This window comes from Oenanthe melanoleuca, chromosome 1, assembly GCF_029582105.1.
Source record: "Oenanthe melanoleuca isolate GR-GAL-2019-014 chromosome 1, OMel1.0, whole genome shotgun sequence".
Classification (NCBI taxonomy): domain Eukaryota; kingdom Metazoa; phylum Chordata; class Aves; order Passeriformes; family Muscicapidae; genus Oenanthe; species Oenanthe melanoleuca.
In genome coordinates this window covers 25,558,240-25,578,904 of record NC_079333.1, presented here as the reverse complement: position 1 = coordinate 25,578,904, position 20,665 = coordinate 25,558,240, and the positions used below count along the sequence as shown (strand labels likewise).

Genomic DNA, 20,665 nt, shown 5'->3' with positions numbered 1-20,665 from the left:
GTATTGCTCTCTACAACTGCCTGAAAGCAGGATGTAGCCGGGTGGCGATCAATCTCTTCTCCCAGGCAACAAGAGACAGTCGACAGAGACGACAGTTTTAAGCTGTGGCAGTCTTAAGCTGTGGCAGGTTGAGGTTGGACATTAGGAAGAAATTCTTCACTGAAAGGGAGATTACTCACTGGAATGGACTGCCCAGGGAGATGATGGAGTCACCATCTCTGGAGTTGTTTAAAGGAAGACTGGATAGGCCACTCAGTGCCATTATCTACTTGCCATGGTGGTGTTTGGTCATGGACTCGACGATCTCAGAGGTCTTTTCCAACCTAATTGTTTCTGTGATTCTGTAAATTTCTGGGCTACAATGAGGAGCTGACTGAAATACAACAGGACTTTCCTGAAGGCACCTTGTCCCAGACAGAACAGTAGTCAGAAGAGATCTCAGACGTCCAGCTCTGCCAAAAAGTTCTCTGTGATGCTCGACTGGAAACAGCCAAACTAGGCACTCAGCCAGAACCTATAAGGATGTTACAGCAGCGTTGAAACAGCGTGCTACTGGAAACTGTGGCTGATGGGCTGTGGGAGGCTCTGTGCACACGAACAAGGATGATGGAATGACTGGATAGGAATCAACTTGGAGATGCAATGTCATAAAAATCAGCTGGTGGTTAATAGTGCAGGGTGTGAGATTGTGAGTTCTGGGGGCAAAATTTCAAAATTACAATTTCTGCTGAGAACACTATGTTTCATCAAATACAGAGGTATCTGCCTTTTGTTAGGATAATCACGAATCAATAGAAATGAGGGGAAAAATCAACACAATCTAGGATAGGCCATCTGATGTAATCCTAGTAGAAGTTTAAAAAGTACTTAGAAAACATTGGAAAAAAATCACCACTACATCTGTTATACTGTTTGGCCATACACAGTCAAGAAAGATGAACTAAAACCTGCACACATATGGAGAAGAGCTGGCCTTGAATGAGGAAATTGGAAAGTTCCTTTTTGCCTAGCAAACACAACAGACCTGCCTTGTTTCACCGACAAAGCCAAAGCTGAGCAGGAATAGGGATGGGTTAGATAATTATTACTTTTACTCCAATATTTCCCCACTGGGATAAATAACAGGAAACAAAATTACCTATTTAAATTAAAGGATAACATTGACACAATAATTAGATTTGAGGCAAGTTACCATCTTGTTGTCCAATGAGATAATAATGATTTTAGAACCTTGCAGGAGGGAAGGGAATAAAACTAGGTTTAAGATGAAGCTAGGAAGAAAATACATGGTGGTATGGAGCTCAACATGAGCATCCAGATCTCTCTCAACGCTTTCTCCCTCTGTTTCTAAATTTTGAAAGAGAAATAGGGAACTCAAAGAGCAGTAGTAGCACAAATAAAAGAAGCCTCTTGTAACCACTTGTAAGGAAATATCTCACCTGGAGATTAAAATAGTGAATGATCTCACCTCTTAAGAATATTTTTCAGCAAGATTTCTGCCTCAAATAGTATTGCCTTTTGACACAACTGATGATTTTGGGCAGTATATTTTCTGTTGCCACATGGGGAGCAACTGAAGTACTTATTAAGAGATATTTTCTATTGGGAATATTTATTAGATACCAATATAGACAAAGATAAACTGCAACCCATACTGCTCTTACAGATGTTAAAGTATTAATCAAATGTTCACACTTTACATTATTTGTTTAAAAGTTTTTATTTCACAAAAACATTTGTAAACACAAAGAGGTATCCACTCTATTTTAGGGTGTTTTCCTTACCCTCTGACTTGCAGACCTTGAGTATTTGTCAAGGGAACAGTACACTGCACAGTACTCTCTGCAGTGAACTTCAACTTCCTGACAATAATCTTGTTCTTTTTAATTGCTTTTCATGGGTACCATACAAAGGGTCTTTGGGATGGGAATTGGAAATGCCATTGAAGTCGGCTGGACCAGGCTCCTAAGTAAATTGCAGGGATAATGAGGAATGCATCTTCGAGTAATGAATGAGCCCATCTACCCCTGAGGAGAAGCTGCCTTCTGCTACACACCCACCTGTCTCTGTGCAGTGGATTATGGTGCCATGAGGATAGAAAACATGGAAATATACTGCCTGCTGCTGAGACAAGAGATTAAAAATCATGGGCTACTGCTTAGGTGCTGTGGCTGCTGAGGTGGCTGACAGATGCCCAGACACAGCTCCAGGGTACAATCTTAATGTTTAGCAATTATTTAGGACTTTCCTGCTTCCTACTCTAACTCTATGTCTAGGGAGAAAAAACGGATTATCCCAATCTTTGCAAGACATACTTTCTCCAAGAATGACTGGGATACAATCCTCCCACAAGACAGTGAGTACTCACAGCCACTGTGCCCCTTTGCTTTTGGACAATTGTCATCTCCCCCTTCTTCCACAGCTGCTCCATCCCTCATCTCTGCCTGTTGCTCCAGTGTTTCCTCCCAGCTTCCTCCCTCCTCCCCTCTCCTGTACCCTTCTTCAGGATACACAGCACTGGATGTGTTTCAATAGGTTTTCAAACAAATGAAGAAGGATCAGCTGGCTCCTGGAAAGCCAGTGTGACAAAGGGAAAAAAGTCTGTGAGCTGCCAAAACAGAGGCAAGTATGGAGTTATATTAAAACAGTGCAAGTTGTTCATTTTTATCCAGTAAATAGGGCAGCAAATGTGGCAGAAGAAACTCACTTAAAAGCCTGTAAGTCAGCTCAGTGACCTGGCACTGTCAGATTAGTTTCCTTATGTGATGCATTGCTGAACGCAATGTGTCATCATAAATCTTAGTTGCTACAGCTGTTAAAGCCATGAAGTGAAGCAGAGTTATTAATACCCAGCAGTAGTAGCTGTCAGGCTCCATTCTGTAATTGAGCATCAGATCTGCAGTTGAAAAACTCTTCTTTTTTGTCTGACATGTGGAGTTACTGCATGTCTGCAGATGCTGAGAGAGTGGAGACAGGTAGGAACATCCCACCCACGCAGGGCTAAGATGAAATCCTCCTGCAGAGTATCAAGAGTGAGCCTCTTTCTCTGTTGTTTCTCCAACTGCCTCTGCAAGTCTGAGGTTTCCTGCTGGGAAATGAAGCAATTCTTCCTCCTGATACATGGATAAAGGTAAACACGTGAATACAGACACGCAGAGTGTAGTTATGTAGGGAACAGCAGCCTTTCAAAAATCAGAAGTTAAATTTGCTGCTACAAGCACTGTGTTTGCTGGAAAGTCCCTGCTCTAAGGGATGGGATGCTGCCATGGAGGACTTCCCAGCCCCCACAGACTTCCAAGCTCAGCAAAACATCCTTTCCCCAAGAGGCAAGAAATGGTACCAGGCCCCTTCACCGGCAGGACCTGTGCAAAGTTCCTGCTGCATTTAGATGCGAGGAAGACACAGAAATCCAGAGCTGCTGTCTCTCACATATGGCTTTCTGAAGATGTCACCACTATTTTGCTGTGTGCCACTCCTGGCAACCCAGGTGTGGGCTGCAGACTCTTCTCTCAAATCCTCTGATAGACAGGGCCCAAACTACCCAAAAGCCCGAAGGAACAGAGCCACCCTGCTGTGCGATGAAAGATGCAGACAAATTCTTCTAGGAGGGAAGAGAGTGTTAAGCCCAGGCCCCCATGCTTTAGCTTCCACAGCAGGAAAATCAGTTTTGCCAGTCTGGTTGTGCTGTGAGGATCCAGAGCAGGCAGCCCAGAGAAGCCTGGCATTTTCCTTTCCCTTAGGAAGCAGCAGGACAGACACACGCAGAGATGGAATGCGCTTGCTGGAGAGGAGGCAGCAGCCCATCATCTGACTGGCTTTTTCTTTGCACCTGAGCTCACCCCAGCTGCCTAATTAGTCACACGGTTTCCTGGAACCTTGGGGAGAACATCACAATTTTCGGTGGTAGAGGAGAAGATGATGGGGGGAGGCGGAGGTGGGGGGAGAACAAGTGTTTGCTAAACAGACTGAAAAAGATATTTACTCTAATTTGGGAGTCATGAGCAAATTCAGGACACGCTGCCTCAGGCTGCAGGTGGCAAATACAGTAAAATGGGGGTGGAGAGAAACAGTGAGGTTTAGCTAGTGCAGTTTTGGTCATGTGAAGATATTAGGTACCGAGCTGTCTGTGGGATCTGCCCCAAGGACTTTGTACTTAGCCCCAGTACTGCTTTCCAGTTTGAAATCACATCTTTTTCACATTCACTCATTATCTACAGCTTTAGAAAGCAGTGTGGAGGGCTGCAGTGCTAACATTACCACTAGACTAGCCTCTTGGGATCTTTCATCAAGCCCTGCTTGGTTTAAGTTGCATACAGTACTGTTTTCCCCTGCATATTCACAGATTTGAAGGTTAACAGAGATTAGTAGCCACTCCTTAGTATTCACATAATACCTGGATAATATAACCCTGCTGTAAAACTCACAGCCCCTTCAGTAACTTGCAATTGTCTGCAGACTTTTTTTCAGATCACTCAAGAAATGAATAATCTGTTTTTTCCCCATGGTAGTTTGCTACAATTGTTATCTGTTTTCACAAGGTCCATACACAGGGTTTTTTTTAATGGTTTTAATATCCACCTGTCTTTCTTTTCAGTATGCTTTTTTTCCCCCTGCTGTTACTGGAAAGTTGTCTGCATTTTAAAATGCTATTTCAGTAAACCTTTTGTTTCTTGCTGGTGGCAGTGGCAACTGGAAGAAGACATTTTGCACATTTATGTAGCTTAAAATAATCTAAATGAGAGCTGTCAGAAACTCCTCATACTCAGATACACAGGCACACCCTCTAGGTCACATTTATGCAATTTAGAACTGATCCGTCCAAAGAGGGGATCTGCCTTTCCCTAGAGCAGCTTGCCAGCTGGACTGCTGTACAATCACACAATCACACAGGCACTAGGGCAAGCATGGGAGGTGAGGCAGGATAGCAGCAAACTTTGAGCACCTTGCACCCTTGGAAACCTTGGAGCCCATCTCAATTACAAAGAGTCATCTCAGTCTGATCAGTGGACAACATGGAAACTCCACAGCTCTGGAAGCTGCTGTCCCACTGCCCATCTCCCAGCAAGACTGGCAACTGGTACATGCTGTCTGCTGGCACTAGTGAGGAAGTGTCTGGTGGATAGCATCCTCAACAGCATCTCCGTGGTGGCCCATCCCTCCTGCAGGACGACAGCTGCTCCACAGTACCCCAGCTCCATCCGCCTCTCCCATGGGAAAAAGATAACAATTTCCCTTCGCAACCAGTTCCAGCCTCACCTTATTAGGTCTGAGGTGACTGCCAGTCTCACTCCTCTGTGGCTAGTCAGCATACTGCAAGAATCCCAGAGGCCCTTGCAGATGTTTTTTGCAACAGTTTTGCCTTCAGCTGTCTCACACAGAGCCACACTAGAACAATCCCTCCAGTGACGGTAATTAGAGCCTTCAGGCTTTCTATCCCATATAGTGGAGATAGGGTAAGGTTCTGTGTCTGAGCCATGGAGAGAGCCTCAGCACAGGTCTGTATAATGAAATCCGGCATTTGGCCATAATAAAAAAGTCAGTGGGGGGGGGAGGGGGGGGGGGGGCAGGGGAGGAGGGGACCAAGAGGATGGAGCCAGGCTCTTCTCACTGGTGCCAGCCACTAGGACACAGGCAGAAACTGATGCACATGAAGTTTCTCCTGAACATGACTAAGAATTTTACAGCGAGGGTGACCATGCAGTGGAACAAGTTGTCCAGAGAGGTTGTGGAGTGAGACAGAAGACAGCTGGCAAACAAACTTTCTAACACAATTTACAGTATTAGAAATCAGGGATCCTTTATTATGAGCATGCTGGACATCCGGAAGGGATCTTCTCCAATTTAGGTCTGTCCAGAGTAAAATTCCATTTTCACCATACATATTCATTGCAGTGTACTTCCTTACTAATACAGAAACATCACTTTTCCTAGAACTAACTTGCATGCATGCACCTCCTACTGGAAGTCCTTTATGAGTGCCCCTGAGAGAAAAGCTAATGTCTTTGGAAACTATTTGATGGGTGAAGGTATGGGTGTTAAAGTCTTTGAAATGTTTTAATGTCTCTGCCAACTTTGGGCAGATTTGTTACAGAGCCCAGACATCTTGGCTTCTGAGACAGACAAGGGTCTGCACAAGTCTGAAATTCTGAGCTTTGGAGTAAAATAGTAGGTTCAAGGGGGAATATGTGGCAAGCGGTTCAGGAAGGCTGTGCCTTCCGAGTACCTCAGCAATGGGGAAAGGAAGAGGGCAACATGCAGCTGGGAGTTTAGCATAAAAGGAGGCTGCACCCTCCGAAATCTCGAGACAGAAAACCCCCTGTGCCCCAGGGGACTCTCTCCCTTTATTCGAATAAAGTCTCGGACTCCTCTGTCTTCTGTTTGGACATAAACCTCTGGCGTTTGTGGATTTTCCTGACACCCCCAGTGTTGCAGATGACCTTGGCTTGAACTTCTCTTGGGGCATGCGCTGCTGCTTCTTGTTACATGGCTTTGCCACAAGAGACACTATATTCCTCATTATCGGTTTATCCATTGGTTGCAGCTACATTTAGCATGCTGTGTGTCTCCTCTTTATCTGTTTTGCTAGCTAGTTATTTAAGTTCTATTTAGCAGCTTAAAGGGGAACTGAAAATCTCTATTCTCTGTGTTCTGTGTCAGGCGTCTCCCTCATTGGCGATACCCCAGGAGCGTCTAGACACAATCCTGTACCATGTGCTCTTGGACAACCCAGCTTGAGCAGGGAGGTGGGACCAAATGACCCACTGTGGTCCATTGCAACCTGACCGACGCTGTGATATATTTTTGTTTTCTGGGCATTTGTAAGGGGTAAGGCAAAAAAGGACGAGTTAAGGCAAACACTCGTGGCTGCAGGGAGAACCGCCTCGGCACGCACGATTACTGCGGAAATCACTCCTTCCAGACTGGCAAGGGAAACGGAAAGCAGCGCCGTGCCGGGGGCGGCGCTTCCCTCCCGCCTCCCGCAGCCATGGCGGCTCCCGGCGGGATGGTGCCGGTGCTGGCGGGGCTCTACGTGGGCGGCGCGGAGTCGTGCTCGTCCCCAGAGGCGCTGTCGGCGGCGGGGGTGGTGGCGGTGCTGACGGTGGACGCGGAGGAGCCACCGGCCGTGCCGGGGGTGCGGGCCATGCACGTCCGGGCGCGGGACGAGCCCGGCGCGGACCTGCTGAGCCGCCTGGATGAGTGCGCCGCGTTCCTGGACGCGGCCCGGGCGGGCGGCGGCGCCGCGCTCGTCCGCTGGTGAGACGGGGCTGTGGCGGGGCCGAGCGCTCCCCGCGGCGGCTCTGCCGCTGACAGGCCGCCCTTGCCTTGCAGCCACGCCGGGGTGAGCCGCAGCGTGGCCGTGGTCGCCGCCTACCTGATGAAGACGCAGCGTCTCGGCTGGGAGGAGGCGCTCGCCGCCGTCAGGGCCGCCAAGCCGGACGCGCAGTGAGTGCCCGCCCGCGCCGCGCCCCCCTCGCCCCCCTCACCCCCCCTCACACCTTCTCGCCCCCGCCGCAGGGTGAACCCGGGCTTCCAGGGGCAGCTGAAACTCTACGAGGCGATGGGCTGCGCCGTGGACACCAGCAGCGTCCTGTACAAGAGGTACCGGCTGGAGATGCTCAGCGAGAGGCTCTCCGGTGAGTGGAAGCATCGCGGGTGCGCGGAGCGAAGTCTCCCAAGGAAGGGAACAAGCTGTTCCGGAAAGAACGCAGAAGGCCCTGTCAGAGGGGCTTGACTTCGAGTGTTGCCCTCAAAGCAGGTGAGGCTGGACTTGGCTAGGGCAAGAATTCATGTTATACCAGCCCTAGAGAATCCCAGCTCATCAGTGGGGGGAAAACGTGCCTTTGAGAGATGCGTGGGAAGTAGGATCTGTAAGGAGCTGAGCTCTTTAGCAAATTGCAGAAAATGGTAAAGTCAATTTGATACTTTTCGTGATTTTCACATTCTTGGCAAAGCAAACAGCATGTTCAGAAAGTATGTCAATGTACTGAAAAAAATAACATGCAAAACTTCAGATAAAGTTGAAATTCAGGTAATGAAGTAAACTTTCATACATTAATTTGCAAAAGATACATGTGCATATCTGTAATTTTATAATAAAATAATAATCTGCAGCTTTTATTGTAAGATTTCAGTGTTGCATACTCAACGTGACAGTGCTGTTGCCCTTTATGTGTCATTGTCCTTAGCAGTTCCCATTTGCAAGCTGACTTCCTGTATTTTGGGCACTAAAACATTGGCACAACTGCTCAGAAACCTCCTCTGCCTTTACTTTCTGTTGAAGTAAGAACATAAAGCAAAATATAGTTATTTTACCATGGTTGAGGCCACAGTCTAGATCCCAGTTCCTTGCCTTTAGCAAATCCCTGTCTTAGGCATGGCAGGATGAGGCTCTTTTTTTTTTACCTTAATGTATTGGAATTGCTGAGAGAACAAATGGAAGGGAAGAAGGTGGCTCCTGCAGGCAGTGACTGGGGCAGAGGCGTAGTTCTGTCTCAGTCCCAGGAGTGCAGCGTGGCTGAGCTGATCTGATTCTCAACATGGTCCTAACCTCTCTGCAGAACCTCAAGACTTGCCCCAAGAAGTCTTTGCAGTTGATCCTACCACTGTATGTCAAAAATTGAACACAGAGATTCTTTACAGATGCAGGAAATGCAGGTATTTCATATATATATAAAAAATGTGTATTTTTATGTATTTATAAAATATTTTGTATTTCTCCTTAAAATGTCGTCGTGAAATCCATGCAAGAGAAGAATAACCTGTGTAAATCAGAGGACATGTCATTGTTGTCAGCTCAAAGATGAGCTGTTGCCTAAGTTTCCATACTGTGTTTGCAAAAAATAATCTGAAGTACAAACCACAAAATTTTTTGTTCCCTGGAGTGGTGCTTGTGAACCTTCTAGACTAATCAAAAATGTAGAATTTGTACTCCTCTTTATTTAGACTCAGGAGACCCATATGCCTATTTTCTATTGTCTTTAGATTTGCCCAGTTAAGAAAGAACATGTGTTTTACTTCTTTTTTCCCATGTCCCGGAGGGCAGACGCGCTCTGTTCCGTAGCTCCAGCATTTTGTCCCACACGGAAGGAATCGGACTGACAGCTTTTGCCCACAAGAGGATAACAAACTCTGCACGGCTTTCTGGGAATGGCCAGGAAAAGTGCACCTCATACTTCATCGAGCCTGTGCAGTGGATGGAACCAGCGTTGCTCGGAGTAATGGAAGGACAGGTGAAGTAAAGAATGTGCTTTATTCTTTGCTTTTTTTTTTTTTTTTTTTTTTTTTTTCTGTAAAGGCAGAACTGTATTTCTTACCTGAAAGGAAAACCCCATGCAAGGTGCTCTCAGCCTTTCTGGCGTGAATTTTGTAGCTTATGGGACGATTCTTAAATGTAAAATATTCTTTCTTACGGAAATGAGCTGGTGCTGTGCTTGAGCTGACAACACCAGACAGCATGTTGGACAGGGTTTACCTGCTGTTTGTTTCTATTATGAGAAAGATTTGTGGGACTTCAGAAGCCTGTTGTGGTCTCAGGTTGACCGAGTCTTTCGACCCTGGTAAAACTTTCTTTGAATCCCACCAGGTCTCAGCTAACCCTCTCTTCTGCCAGGAGAGCTGCCTGCTACCCCCAGGGCTAAAAAGAGCCCTTCCAGTTTGGCTCTTTGGCCTGTTTTTAACTAGATCCACATCAAAACTTATCTTAGACTGAGTCCTGGGTTTTTCTTGCAGCTTCTGTGTCCCAAATGCATGTCAAAGTTGGGCTCCTTCAGCTGGAGAGGGGACCAGTGTTCCTGTGGCCGCTGGGTGACTCCGGCCTTCCAGATCCACAAAAGTAGAGTGGATGAAGTGAGGATGCTGCCAGTTGGTAACTTCCAAATTGCCAAAACCTGAATTCATCACTTCACTTGATGGATTTCTTAATATTTACTGAGAACTACTAGTCCATGGTTGCCAGGAAATGAGCTTATGACTTCCACCCCTTGGTGAGGTAGAATTACTTGAACACCTTCAGCTTGCTGTATCTCTCCATATGAAATATCTATGAAATATCAGGACACTTCCTTCAAAGAGGTGTTACAGAGTAACAAATCTACAAAATAGGTAAAATGTGATGTCATTTATGTTTTGCTGTTCACAGGTGGTCTCCACTCCTTATTCAAAAGGAGTTGCTGTGTCCAGTAGTGTCAAGTGCCCTAAAATGGCACAATTACAGTTGGTTTGCATGCCTGGCAGCAAAAGGCAAACTTACACTTTTATTGTATTAAAAGTAATCCTAAGAATACCTGCCCTAAGAGTATTTACTACTTTGTAACTCTTTCATGTAATGTGTGAGAAGACTCTGCAAGCTGTAATGGAATGGGAGAACTGAAGTAAAGAGTCCATGCCAAATTACTGCTTACAGTTTTAAAGAAATCCCTTAAGTGATGAAGTAATTTTTTTTAAGCAAGCTGTGACCTTTTGTGATGGGCTGCTGTGTACACCACTGTGGCATAGGTTTGGTTTGACATAAGAAAACAGGAGAGATAAAACCTAATTTAAATCAATTTTATTTTCATTGACTTGAACAATTTTTTTTAATTTATTTTTTTACACAATTTCCAGCAACATACATTATGAAATATACAAGATAAAGTAGGTGGTGGGGTTCTGCCCATGTTGTAATTCCTTCCACAGCTGTGGAAGGAAGACTCTCAGGACACAGTGAACATCGGAATCTCAACACTGAAAACAGACACAAAAAGGACAAAAATATATGTGAAACTTTGAACTGGTCACACTTCAGGGCCAGGTACAGCACAATAAATATTAGAACTGCATTATCTTAGACATCTTCTGTAAAGTTTATAACATCCTCTATTTAAAGAGATAAGAACATCTGGTTTCTAGCATGAAATGCTACATTGTACAGTGGTGAAGGGTACAAATGATGAGCCCAGCAAGGGCTCGGATGGTGACTACTCATTCACACATGCTCATTGATAAAATAAGCAGCATACACCAAAAATTTAGTGAGCTGTAAACGTAAGCGTTCACTACCAGAATATCAGCTGGAGGAGCAGTTTCTTTTCAGGAGAACCAAAAATAATCAATCCCTTTAAGTTTCAGCTGGGCTCTCCCCTGACAAACAGTGGGTTGATACCATAATGGAAGTGGCAGCATTTGGTCCATAGCACAAGATCCCTTTGCATCACTACTGTTCAAAGCTGGTGCCGGTGGAAATACTTCAGTGCAGAATTAATGCTCACGTAGGCACTGTGTCACCAACAACAGGTGCTGTCTCAGAACTAAGAAAGCAGTAGGTGGCAGCTGGAACCCAGCTGGGCACAGGATGCCACCTGACACAATTGAGAGGGAGAGACTGGAGAGGATGCCAGCATCTCTCTCTTGCACTCTAGAGCAATGGGATGAGTGCTGGGCTCGGCTTGGGGAGTTTGACAGAAAGGCTGTGCTCTGCTCATTCCTCATCTTCGTCTAGTTTTACCAATAAAAAAGCCCAAGAGACAGCAGTTTCAGCTGCTTGACAGAGCACTTCCAGAGCACAGAGTACATCAGAGCCACTGGTTTCTCTTGCATCGTAATCAACAAGGCAGGAGTAAATACATTTTGTACTCATCAATCTTCCCCCATTCATCCCCTGCCCCCAGCTGAACATCATACATTCCTCTTACACAAGAACTGGGGACTTTCTGTGCCACTACTCAACAGGCCATGTGAGCACAGGTGGAGGAAGAAGGCTAAGCACTTGCTTTCCTTTCCTTGGCATAACCTGGGCATTGCACTGGGGGCAACTGCACTGGCAGAGCACCACCAAGGAAGGACCATGCTGTGGTCAGCACATGTGGCATCACTGTACCTTGCCAACCATGCCCTGCAGTACATGGCAGCAGTCACAAGCTTCACAAGGTAAAGCAGCTGAGTGTCAGGAAATTTTATGGGATAAATGGGACCCAAGAAGGTAAAATTCTGCTGGAAGCTGAGCACTCCAGTGTACAAAATTATACCAGTCGCTTGTACATGCTCATCTTCTAGTTAGTCCCTTCTTGGAGAGGACCAGAACTACCACATTTCAATACCAAAAGACTCAGCTGAGAGACTCAGAAATAACAGAGTAGTGAAGAATTTTTGGTTGTATCAACATGTTATCAGAATATGGTCAAAAGTTCTGTTTGAGAACAGGGAGTTCTACGTCTGATAGTCACTTAGCAAAGTGGCAGGTGTAAATGCCCTTCCCACAGCTCGCAGTGTACTGCATGACTGCATGAAGACCTACACCTTCTCTGCCAGTGCAGCTCAACTGCTTAACAGGAGAGCTGGGAGAGGAAAGGTGAATTTTTTCCCTACCCCAGAAGTGTACAACAGCATTTCTTCACTCAGCCAGGCTCATTCACACATCACTCACCACTTCAGATGCACAAAGCAATGCCAAATACAAACTAAGAGGAATGTTTTTTTGTAAAGACACTCTTTGAGTATGAACAGGGGAAACATAGGATTATTTATCAACTCAAGTACTGTTGCATCATTCTTGTAAGGTAGGGAAGCAGAGGAGCTGAGATGAGGAACTGAGAGGACAAACTGGAGTGGTTACAGAGGTCGAGTCTAGTCTTCCAGACTGCGAAATGCATTCTGCATATCCTCAAAAAGCTGAGCATAGTCCGCCTTGATTTTTGTTTCACCATCTTTAACAGGGTCCTGAAAGAACACAGCAAATAAACAAATCTGTCAGGAAAAGCCCATGGTACTTAAGTCAGCCCTGGTTTGTGACTGCTGTAACCTCTTGACCTCAGGATTAACACTTGCCAACTGCAGAGGAGGCATTGTAGCCGTCTTTGCATCCTGTCTCTCTCACCAACAGCCATAGGGTTTAAATCTCTTTCTCTTCACACAAGTGAGCAGGCAGACTGGGTACTGGAAAGAGATTTTTTCTTTTCTTTTCCTGAGCAGTGGTTATTGCACTGAAAAGCAACTGATTTGGAAAGCAATCAAAAATACTGAGGGTCTTGGCTAGTGCTGTGTGATTTAAGAGCTGCAGTGATAATACCAGCTACTATCTCCATACCAAATGCAGTGCATCCCCAGTAAGTGGAAGAGTTACTCTGACATTACTTAGAGGTTGTTTGGTTCAAATTAAAATGTATTGTGTAATCATAAAAATCTCAAAAATATCTTTGTACAGCTTCATTTTCTCAGAATACTTTTCATGAAAGACAAAAGCAAAAAATGTAACTATAAGCTTTGCTCTGAGGCTGGAAGGTTTTCTCTGCAAGAAGCATTAACTTTCAGGCTGTGAAATCTGTTCAATGTCTTCACCATTCTCCTCTGAGTGCTAAGATCCTCTGGGTCAGTGCAACTCTTGGTAAACACAGAGGCCTTACATGTGTGGATGCACTATTTCTTACATTATCCCTCCAAAGTACCCAAACCACAGGATGCAGAACATTTGATTCCTCACACCTGACTGTTACCTGGGGAATACAATTTGCCTTTCACAACTATTAAAAGTCCAGCTCCACTTAACATATATGCACTGTCTGGATTCCCTTTTTCAGCCATGCTGTCCATTGCTTTGCTGTACTGCAACTGCCTGCTACTGGGCCAGGGTTTGTAGGGAGTGTTTTATTTACCCTATCTCTACATAACCAGCTCTCAAAGAAGCTCATGTCCCCAGGGGCATCTTGTTATGTTCTTGATGCTTTGAGAATATATACCAGGAACCTACTTACTGCAGAAACAAGCTAGTACCCTGCAGGAACAGACTACATTGCCATGGTAGAACATTTAATTCTAAACTTATTTAATCCAATACTACTTGTTCTCTGAAGATTTGCAGTATTGACTTACATGAGTTTTAACAGAGTAAGCATTATATTTCATAGAGGATATCAGTATCACAGGTTATTACTGTCCTACCAGTAACTGCTACACCAGCATGCTCTGGATGACTTTTAGTAAAGCTGTACCCTAAAATGATGGCTACTGAAGTTAACCACAGCAGGTGGCTCCAATTCTTAAGCCCAGGCTAAAGTTACTCCTCCCTTTCCCTCTCCACTTCGAGCAATCTCTTTTATATTAGAGACAGGTATAAGCAGCCTGAAGTTTAAAACCAGGAAAAACTGAATGACAGAAATGTTGACTGAGCTATTTTAGTTAGAAGTTAAGGAAAGAAACCCTCCTGCAAAAATATATGATGTGTCCCATGTTTGGCTTCAGGCTGCTTCTCTCTGATAATAGTCTCCTTAGAACATGTTATAATATTTTACAGAATTTTATCACAAAACCCCCATAGCAAACAAGAAAATATGCTTATACTGTTACCATGATTATATGTAACACAAAAGAGTGCTGAAGATGGGGTTACCAAGGTTGTGCAGTCAGCATCATCTGACCAGATTTCTGCACTGACCATTCCTGTGCTCAAAAACCAATTCTTTACTCTCTTCAAAATGATGGCAAAGAGCCTCTGTTCAGAGACCTTTATCAAAAAGGTCTTTGGTCAGCACCACTGAGTCAGTCTTTCAGAGGCTCTGGAAGCTCACAGGAAGCAGGACAACCCACCTCCTTACAAACATACCTTGAACTTCATGGAGGTAAGTCTGTAGAGGATTTCACTCATGTTCTCTCGGATGATGGACCATGTGATCTTATTGTCACTCTGAGCTGTGGTTTCTACAGCACGGCGTGCCATGTCATAAAATGCAATCATGTTGGAAAGCATTCCCACTGTTTTATAGAAAGGGCAGAACCTGATGGAATAGAAGAGGACCTGTCAGGCATCTTGGAACAGTTAACAGCATTCTCCCCTAACAGAAAGGGTGCCAGCCTACTTTACTCCAGGGATTTTTAATGTATACTGCCAAAGTAGAGAGGCTGCCTCAAATAGGTCCTGCATTTTTAAACAGTCAAATTGCAGGCCAAGACAATCATCCTGAAGCTGACTGAAGCTGAGGTTTCTAAAGCAGTACCCAAACATTCAGGTAAAACAGGAGAGAACACAAACCATTGCTGTACAAGTCTCGCATTTCAATCTGTGCCAATCCTAACAAGTAAAGGAAAAAAATTAGCAGCCAGCAGAATCCTCCTTCCCGTTCTGTCCATCCAGGGAGCAGGCTTCCTCCTAACAGCCTGGGTTGACAGCTCTGCAAGTTTCTTTACTCACAGGAAAGGGAGTTTCCCTATGACAAGAGCATTTCATACAGTTCAATTTTTAATGGGTAGGCGAGTGCCATAAAAGGTATCTCATTATTATTTATGTGCTACTTCCTGTGCTTCCTATAGCATATACACATACCTGCCCTAGTAACCTGATCAAAGGCACACATTTTTACAAAATGATGGATGCCTACATTTTTAGTGATGAAGTACTTGAGACTTCCTGATCTACCTGGGCTGGGGAGTGAGATAAATATAGACAGTTAAAACACAAGGATAGCAAGGAAAGAAGAAAAGCAGAGTTCTCTAGGGTGAAAGAAAGACTAAGAGTTTTTTTGATGGATCAAACTTACTCAAGAATTATGCAATAGTAACTGAAAGCAGATTCTTGCAGTCCCCTGTGTGTTGATGGAATAAACAGGAAGACTTTGGATGTTGTCTGTGAAAAAGCAGTCCTGTCCTCCTCAGACATGCTACTGCAGAAACATTGGCTAACAGACCAATAGAGGAGGACCTGGGAACTCCGAAGGGTTCAGCATGCCTTCAGAAGGGGTAAGACAACATGAATGCACTGTTGAATGGGCTACCTAAGCACAGTTCTTCCACTTCTCTAAGGACAGTAACATTAATTTCTGCATTGGTCAGCTTCCATGTAAAATAACTGTATCAGTCTACACTGCACAGGACTAAGAGTGGCCAATCAGATCTCACCTGTCATAAGGTGTATAGCCATTCTGCTGCAAGAAGTCATCTTTTATCAGCTTGGCAACCTCCAAGGTAATTTTATCTGTTTCTGCCAAGGAAGCCTAGAAAAGTAAGGTAAACAGTTAGGTTAGTACTCAAGTCCATGAAGACACAGTATGTCCTAGCCAAGAACAGATGTTTTTTAGTACCTGTCTTCTTCTCACCCTCCTAAGATAGCATCAGGCAGAACCCTGTCTTTTGGGTACTTCTCACTCCCTGCTATAGAACACCCAATTTAATTTAAGATTAAGATGGGCCAAACAGTCAGTAAGTCTGCTTTAGGTCTATCTGATGATAAAGGGAACTTCCTTCCCACTGTTTAAGACCATGGGAAAGCCACCAGACATTGAAAATGCACATGGATTCGCTATGAGATACATTGAAACATCACCCTCCTACATAAAGAAAAATTCATTTTTATCTTCCTCAATCTTTATGGAAGAAGGACTAGATGTCAGCATGCCAGATCAAGAAACAAGCTAAAGGATTTGGTACTAGTCTGCACCATTACCAATGTCCTTTTCCCACCTGGCATTCAAGAAAAGGAGTTGATGACAATGCCTGTCATACTCCACAGGACAGTCACAACCCTGCTGCACACTGCTGCTCTTGGCACCACAGGTTGGTCTTCTCCATCATCCTTTTGCTAAAGTGGCCTGATTGAGCTTTAAGAAGCCCAACTTGCTTTCTAGACACAAAGTTTGGACCTTCTTTCATGAGGAGACTCACAGAATTCAGAGCTAAAAAGAGAAATACACTGTACTTCTGATTCCCCCTTTCTAAATGTTTGTTGCAGTTGTTAGCCAAGCCCAGACAGAAAAGAACTGTTAAAGATAACATGTCTGAGAAAAAAATCAGCAGTTCCAGTAATTCCATCATAAGAACAACGCCTAGTCATAAGTACTGGCTTATCAATATCCCTTCCACACCAAGGACTGTAAATCCTCATAGCTCATCTGAACATAATGGAATTAAACTACTGTTAAGTACATGCCAGGAACTTGCCAATTACCATATTTACAGTGCTAAGCTGAAACAGTTTTCACTGGGTCCTTTCTGAGAGCTTTCAATGGAAATTTTCCTGTCCAAGTTTAGCTTTCTCTTTGAAACATTGAAGTGAAAAAAAGAAATTTAATGCCTGCAAAATGAAGCCGTATGTCACAGGTTTCCAAAAAAAAAAACAAATGATCACAAGTTTTTTAAAAAGCACACTTCACTTTGTTTTTACAGGCCAACTTGTAAATGCCAACACCTCTGTCCTGAAGCTGGCAACATGGCTTCTAATAAACTGTAACCGTTCAGGTAACTTCAACAGTAAAGATGGGTTTGCATAGTTTCTCTACAAAGACTGTTTCCAATGGAATAGCACTTTAATTTGCTGCAAAGGGCATTTCAACAATACTAGAACACTGAAGCAAGTTTAAAGCAAGCAGTAGGTGTCCCACAATCCCATTTACATAAGAAAAGTAGCCCCAGGCCAAGGCTTAGCAAATCTGAAGAACTACTTGTCATTAGAAGTCAAACAACATGTAGGAAATTTGGAATAAAACACACTTTGAGGTGAGAAAGTGTGACATCTCCCAGTGATCTTCTGTATGCAATGAGTATCCACCAGGTCTGCTCTAAGACATGGTCAAAAGCCTGCACTAACCACAAGGAAATGGAAGATGGCTCAATGACACCACATCTGGTCACTCACCTTCCCCACAAGCTGCACAATCTCTGCAAGGTCCTCTTCCTCCTGTAGGATCTCTTTGGCCTTTGTCCTTAGAGGAACAAATTCTGTGAAATGCTTGTCGTAGTACTCATCCAGGGCTCGCGTGTATTTACTGTAGCTGATCAGCCAGTTCACAGATGGGAAGTGCTTCCGCTGTGCCAGCTTCTTATCCAGGCCCCAGAAAACCTGCCAGAAGCCAGAAAGGTCAATCAGCTCTCCAAATCAAAAGTGAACTAAAATAATTGAAGGAAATTAAAAGTTGAGCAAGTTGGAGTTAATGCAACATGGCAAAGGCTTCACAAATGGAAGCCTGGGAGTCACTATAAAAGTGACATTCAAACAACACTTCTCAAAAAATGATACAACTTTTAAGCTGAGTTCAGATTTATTCAGCTTGAGACTGCTCATGAGAAGCAATCAGCCATAGCAATGACAATATTGGAGTCTAAGTAAAGTGGAGACTGAATAGATGTAACTGCTTTTCCCAAAACTGCATACAGTTGCAAGACACTCGCTCAGCTTCTCTGAGGATTTTTTTGTAGTTTCAATGCACCTATATTAAGAGTGGTCTGCTTTCATCTCAGCTGGAACATACACATTTGCATGCAGCTCAATGGGCAGCACTTAGGAAGGACACAGACACCCTTGAGCAGGCATTGTTGGAACGAATTGCTGCCTCCACTCCCTCTTTCCAAAGGGATCTCAAACACATCAGTTTGAGACCATCTCACAAGGTCACCTTCTACGATGTTAGAACATTTTCCAAAACACCCTACAACGCTGCCTGTGTCAAATCAAAGCCCAGCTATTGGCACAAATGTGCTGAAATACAACCATCTGGAGTCTAACAAAGTGGACAGAAGAGCTGCAACATTGTGGGACGTACCTGAACAATGCCCAGGGTAGCAGATGTGACAGGATCAGAGAAGTCACCACCTGGGGGAGAGACACTGAGCAGGAAGGGATAGGGAAAGGTTATCAGAATTGCTTCCGCAGTTCAAACTGAATTACTGAACATATGACTGACTGCACAGCTCAGCGCAGAGAAACCAGAAAAGTCAACATGATTTCAAGTAAATAACAGATTGTAATACGGTTGCAGAAAGTGCTTGATGCATACCCACACAGGGGTAATATCAAGCATACCGTAAAATAGTTATATCAGTGACTGATTGACAGTATTAAGGTGTAATTTCAGTCACATTAGCTCCAGGTAGTAACTCCAGCTTGGATCATTAAACTTCAGCAATAATGCTGACAGAACATTATGAATACACAGTGCAGTGATTTTACAGGAAACAATATCATAATCTGAAATTATTTTTGATATTCACCTATACAATAACTACTTCTTTTGTGCTTGACACTCCAATACATGCCTTTCCAGAGATTAAAAAACATCTTCAAATCTTAAAAGAAGAAAGACCTTATGTACGTATGCTGTGAACAGCAGAACTAAGCAGAGCAAAAAAATCAACTCTGGATGTTTTTGCAGATGCCAGAGACCCTCCTAAAAACCCAGGGAATCCACTTTGCCCAGAGTATGATACACAAACCTAGGAGAATGCCTGCAGATACCATGCTTTTCACAGCACATCACAGCCTGAGATAACGCTGCTCCATGGAATTCTACTCTATTTGAGCATGAGAGACATAGTTCATTATGTCCCCAACTGCACACACTGCTGCTCCAACTGCCCCTTCTTTCCTGCTCTGAGCATGGTTTGACACACTTTTCAGAAAGATCTAATGACATTCTTCCCTAAGTCACTTGATCTGATTGCTGTGCCTGTGATTCCACACCTTATAGAGCTACCTGTCCACATCAATTCCTTCTGCCTCCACGCACAATTTAACAGCAGTTTTGGATGAACAGAGACTAAGTATCTACCTACTCATTCCCATATTTTTATGTTCTGCAACTGCACAGAGCAACGAGACCTTTTTATCAGAAAAAGGGTACCATGTCATAGAAAAACAGCAAGGAAGAACTGCAGCCAGTGCAGAGGCAAAGCAATGCAACTCACGCTCCAACAATGCTGACACTGCCTTCTCTCTCAGGATTTCCCAGACACTTCACTCTCCCGGCTCGCTCATAGAAAGAGGCCAGACGGGCACTGAGGTAGGCTGGATAACCACTGTCTGCAAGCACCAACACACAGATTCAGTCAAAGGCTCAAAGTTTGAAGGGCTGCATTTACAAGACTAGACTGAGGAAAAACTACTCACCAGCTGGCATTTCAGCCAGTCGCCCTGAGATTTCCCTGAGGGCCTCAGCCCATCGGGAAGTAGAGTCTGCCATCATACTGACATGGTAGCCCATATCCCGGAAATACTCGGACAGGGTGATTCCTGTAACAAAGACAACAGCATGCTGCAGGATACAGTTCAGAAAGGAATTCTACGCTTATGTGTTCTCAGAAAGATGCAAATAAACAATATTATTAGAGTTTATATTTTGATGGAAACAGACAATGGAAGTTACTGTTTCTTCCTGCTTATGTCCCACTGTTTTGGTTTTTTTCTGTTGCCATTTATTTCTTCTCACTCTCCTCATTTTTGTTTACAAACCACTCAGACTCATCTTACATTCATGTGTATTTCTTTGAAGAGACACTGCAATGTCCCTGATGCTACTCTTTCCCTCACTGAAACCATGAACAAAGACTCTTCTTACTGTAAAATGTCTCCTTCCCTTTCCAACCACCAGAATACAAGAGTGAAAAAAGGTCATGTTTTATCCGAATTATCTGACAACTGTTCATAAGAAAGAACTTTAAAAAAAAAAGCATTTAAGAGGCTGCAAAGGAAAGATCAGTCTGCCAACTCAGAGAAGATTATTCCTGTCCAATAAGTGGCTGTACTTGTCAGCAAAAAGCTAGTCAAAACCTAAAGCTTACAAAATTAACACATGCAGAAAACCTACACAAGTCCTGGCACAGTAAGTTCACCTTATAAACAAAATTTACTCAATATTCAGAAATGGCAACTATATGCAAGCAAGTCAGATTCAATTAAGATACTAAGACGTGGTTTAGGCAAGATCTGAAAGGA

The 20,665-nt window shown here is 44.1% G+C and overlaps 2 protein-coding genes across 3 annotated transcripts in view; one reads left to right on the top strand and one right to left on the bottom strand.

The window, feature by feature from the left end:
• The first annotated feature begins 6,556 nt into the window (after positions 1-6,556).
• Positions 6,557-10,282, top strand: DUSP12 (dual specificity phosphatase 12). Its single transcript, XM_056483276.1, has 6 exons — positions 6,557-7,254; positions 7,330-7,443; positions 7,516-7,634; positions 8,559-8,655; positions 9,044-9,230; positions 9,730-10,282. The coding sequence occupies exons 1-6, from the start codon at positions 6,986-6,988 to the stop codon at positions 9,889-9,891; spliced, it is 948 nt and encodes a 315-aa protein (XP_056339251.1). The 5' UTR covers positions 6,557-6,985; the 3' UTR covers positions 9,892-10,282.
• Positions 10,283-10,529: 247 nt separating this feature from the next.
• The window catches only part of ATP6V1A (ATPase H+ transporting V1 subunit A), a 30,115-nt gene continuing 19,979 nt past the window's right edge, over positions 10,530-20,665 (bottom strand). For both annotated transcript variants that reach the window (XM_056483254.1, XM_056483261.1), the window contains exons 9-15: positions 19,841-19,963; positions 19,639-19,753; positions 18,498-18,561; positions 17,594-17,797; positions 15,862-15,956; positions 14,573-14,744; positions 10,530-12,693 (exon numbers count right to left, since the gene is read on the bottom strand). In XM_056483254.1, coding sequence (XP_056339229.1) covers positions 12,601-12,693; positions 14,573-14,744; positions 15,862-15,956; positions 17,594-17,797; positions 18,498-18,561; positions 19,639-19,753; positions 19,841-19,963 — 866 coding nt within the window. In that variant the 3' untranslated portion in view covers positions 10,530-12,600. The remainder of the gene's footprint in view (positions 12,694-14,572; positions 14,745-15,861; positions 15,957-17,593; positions 17,798-18,497; positions 18,562-19,638; positions 19,754-19,840; positions 19,964-20,665) is intronic.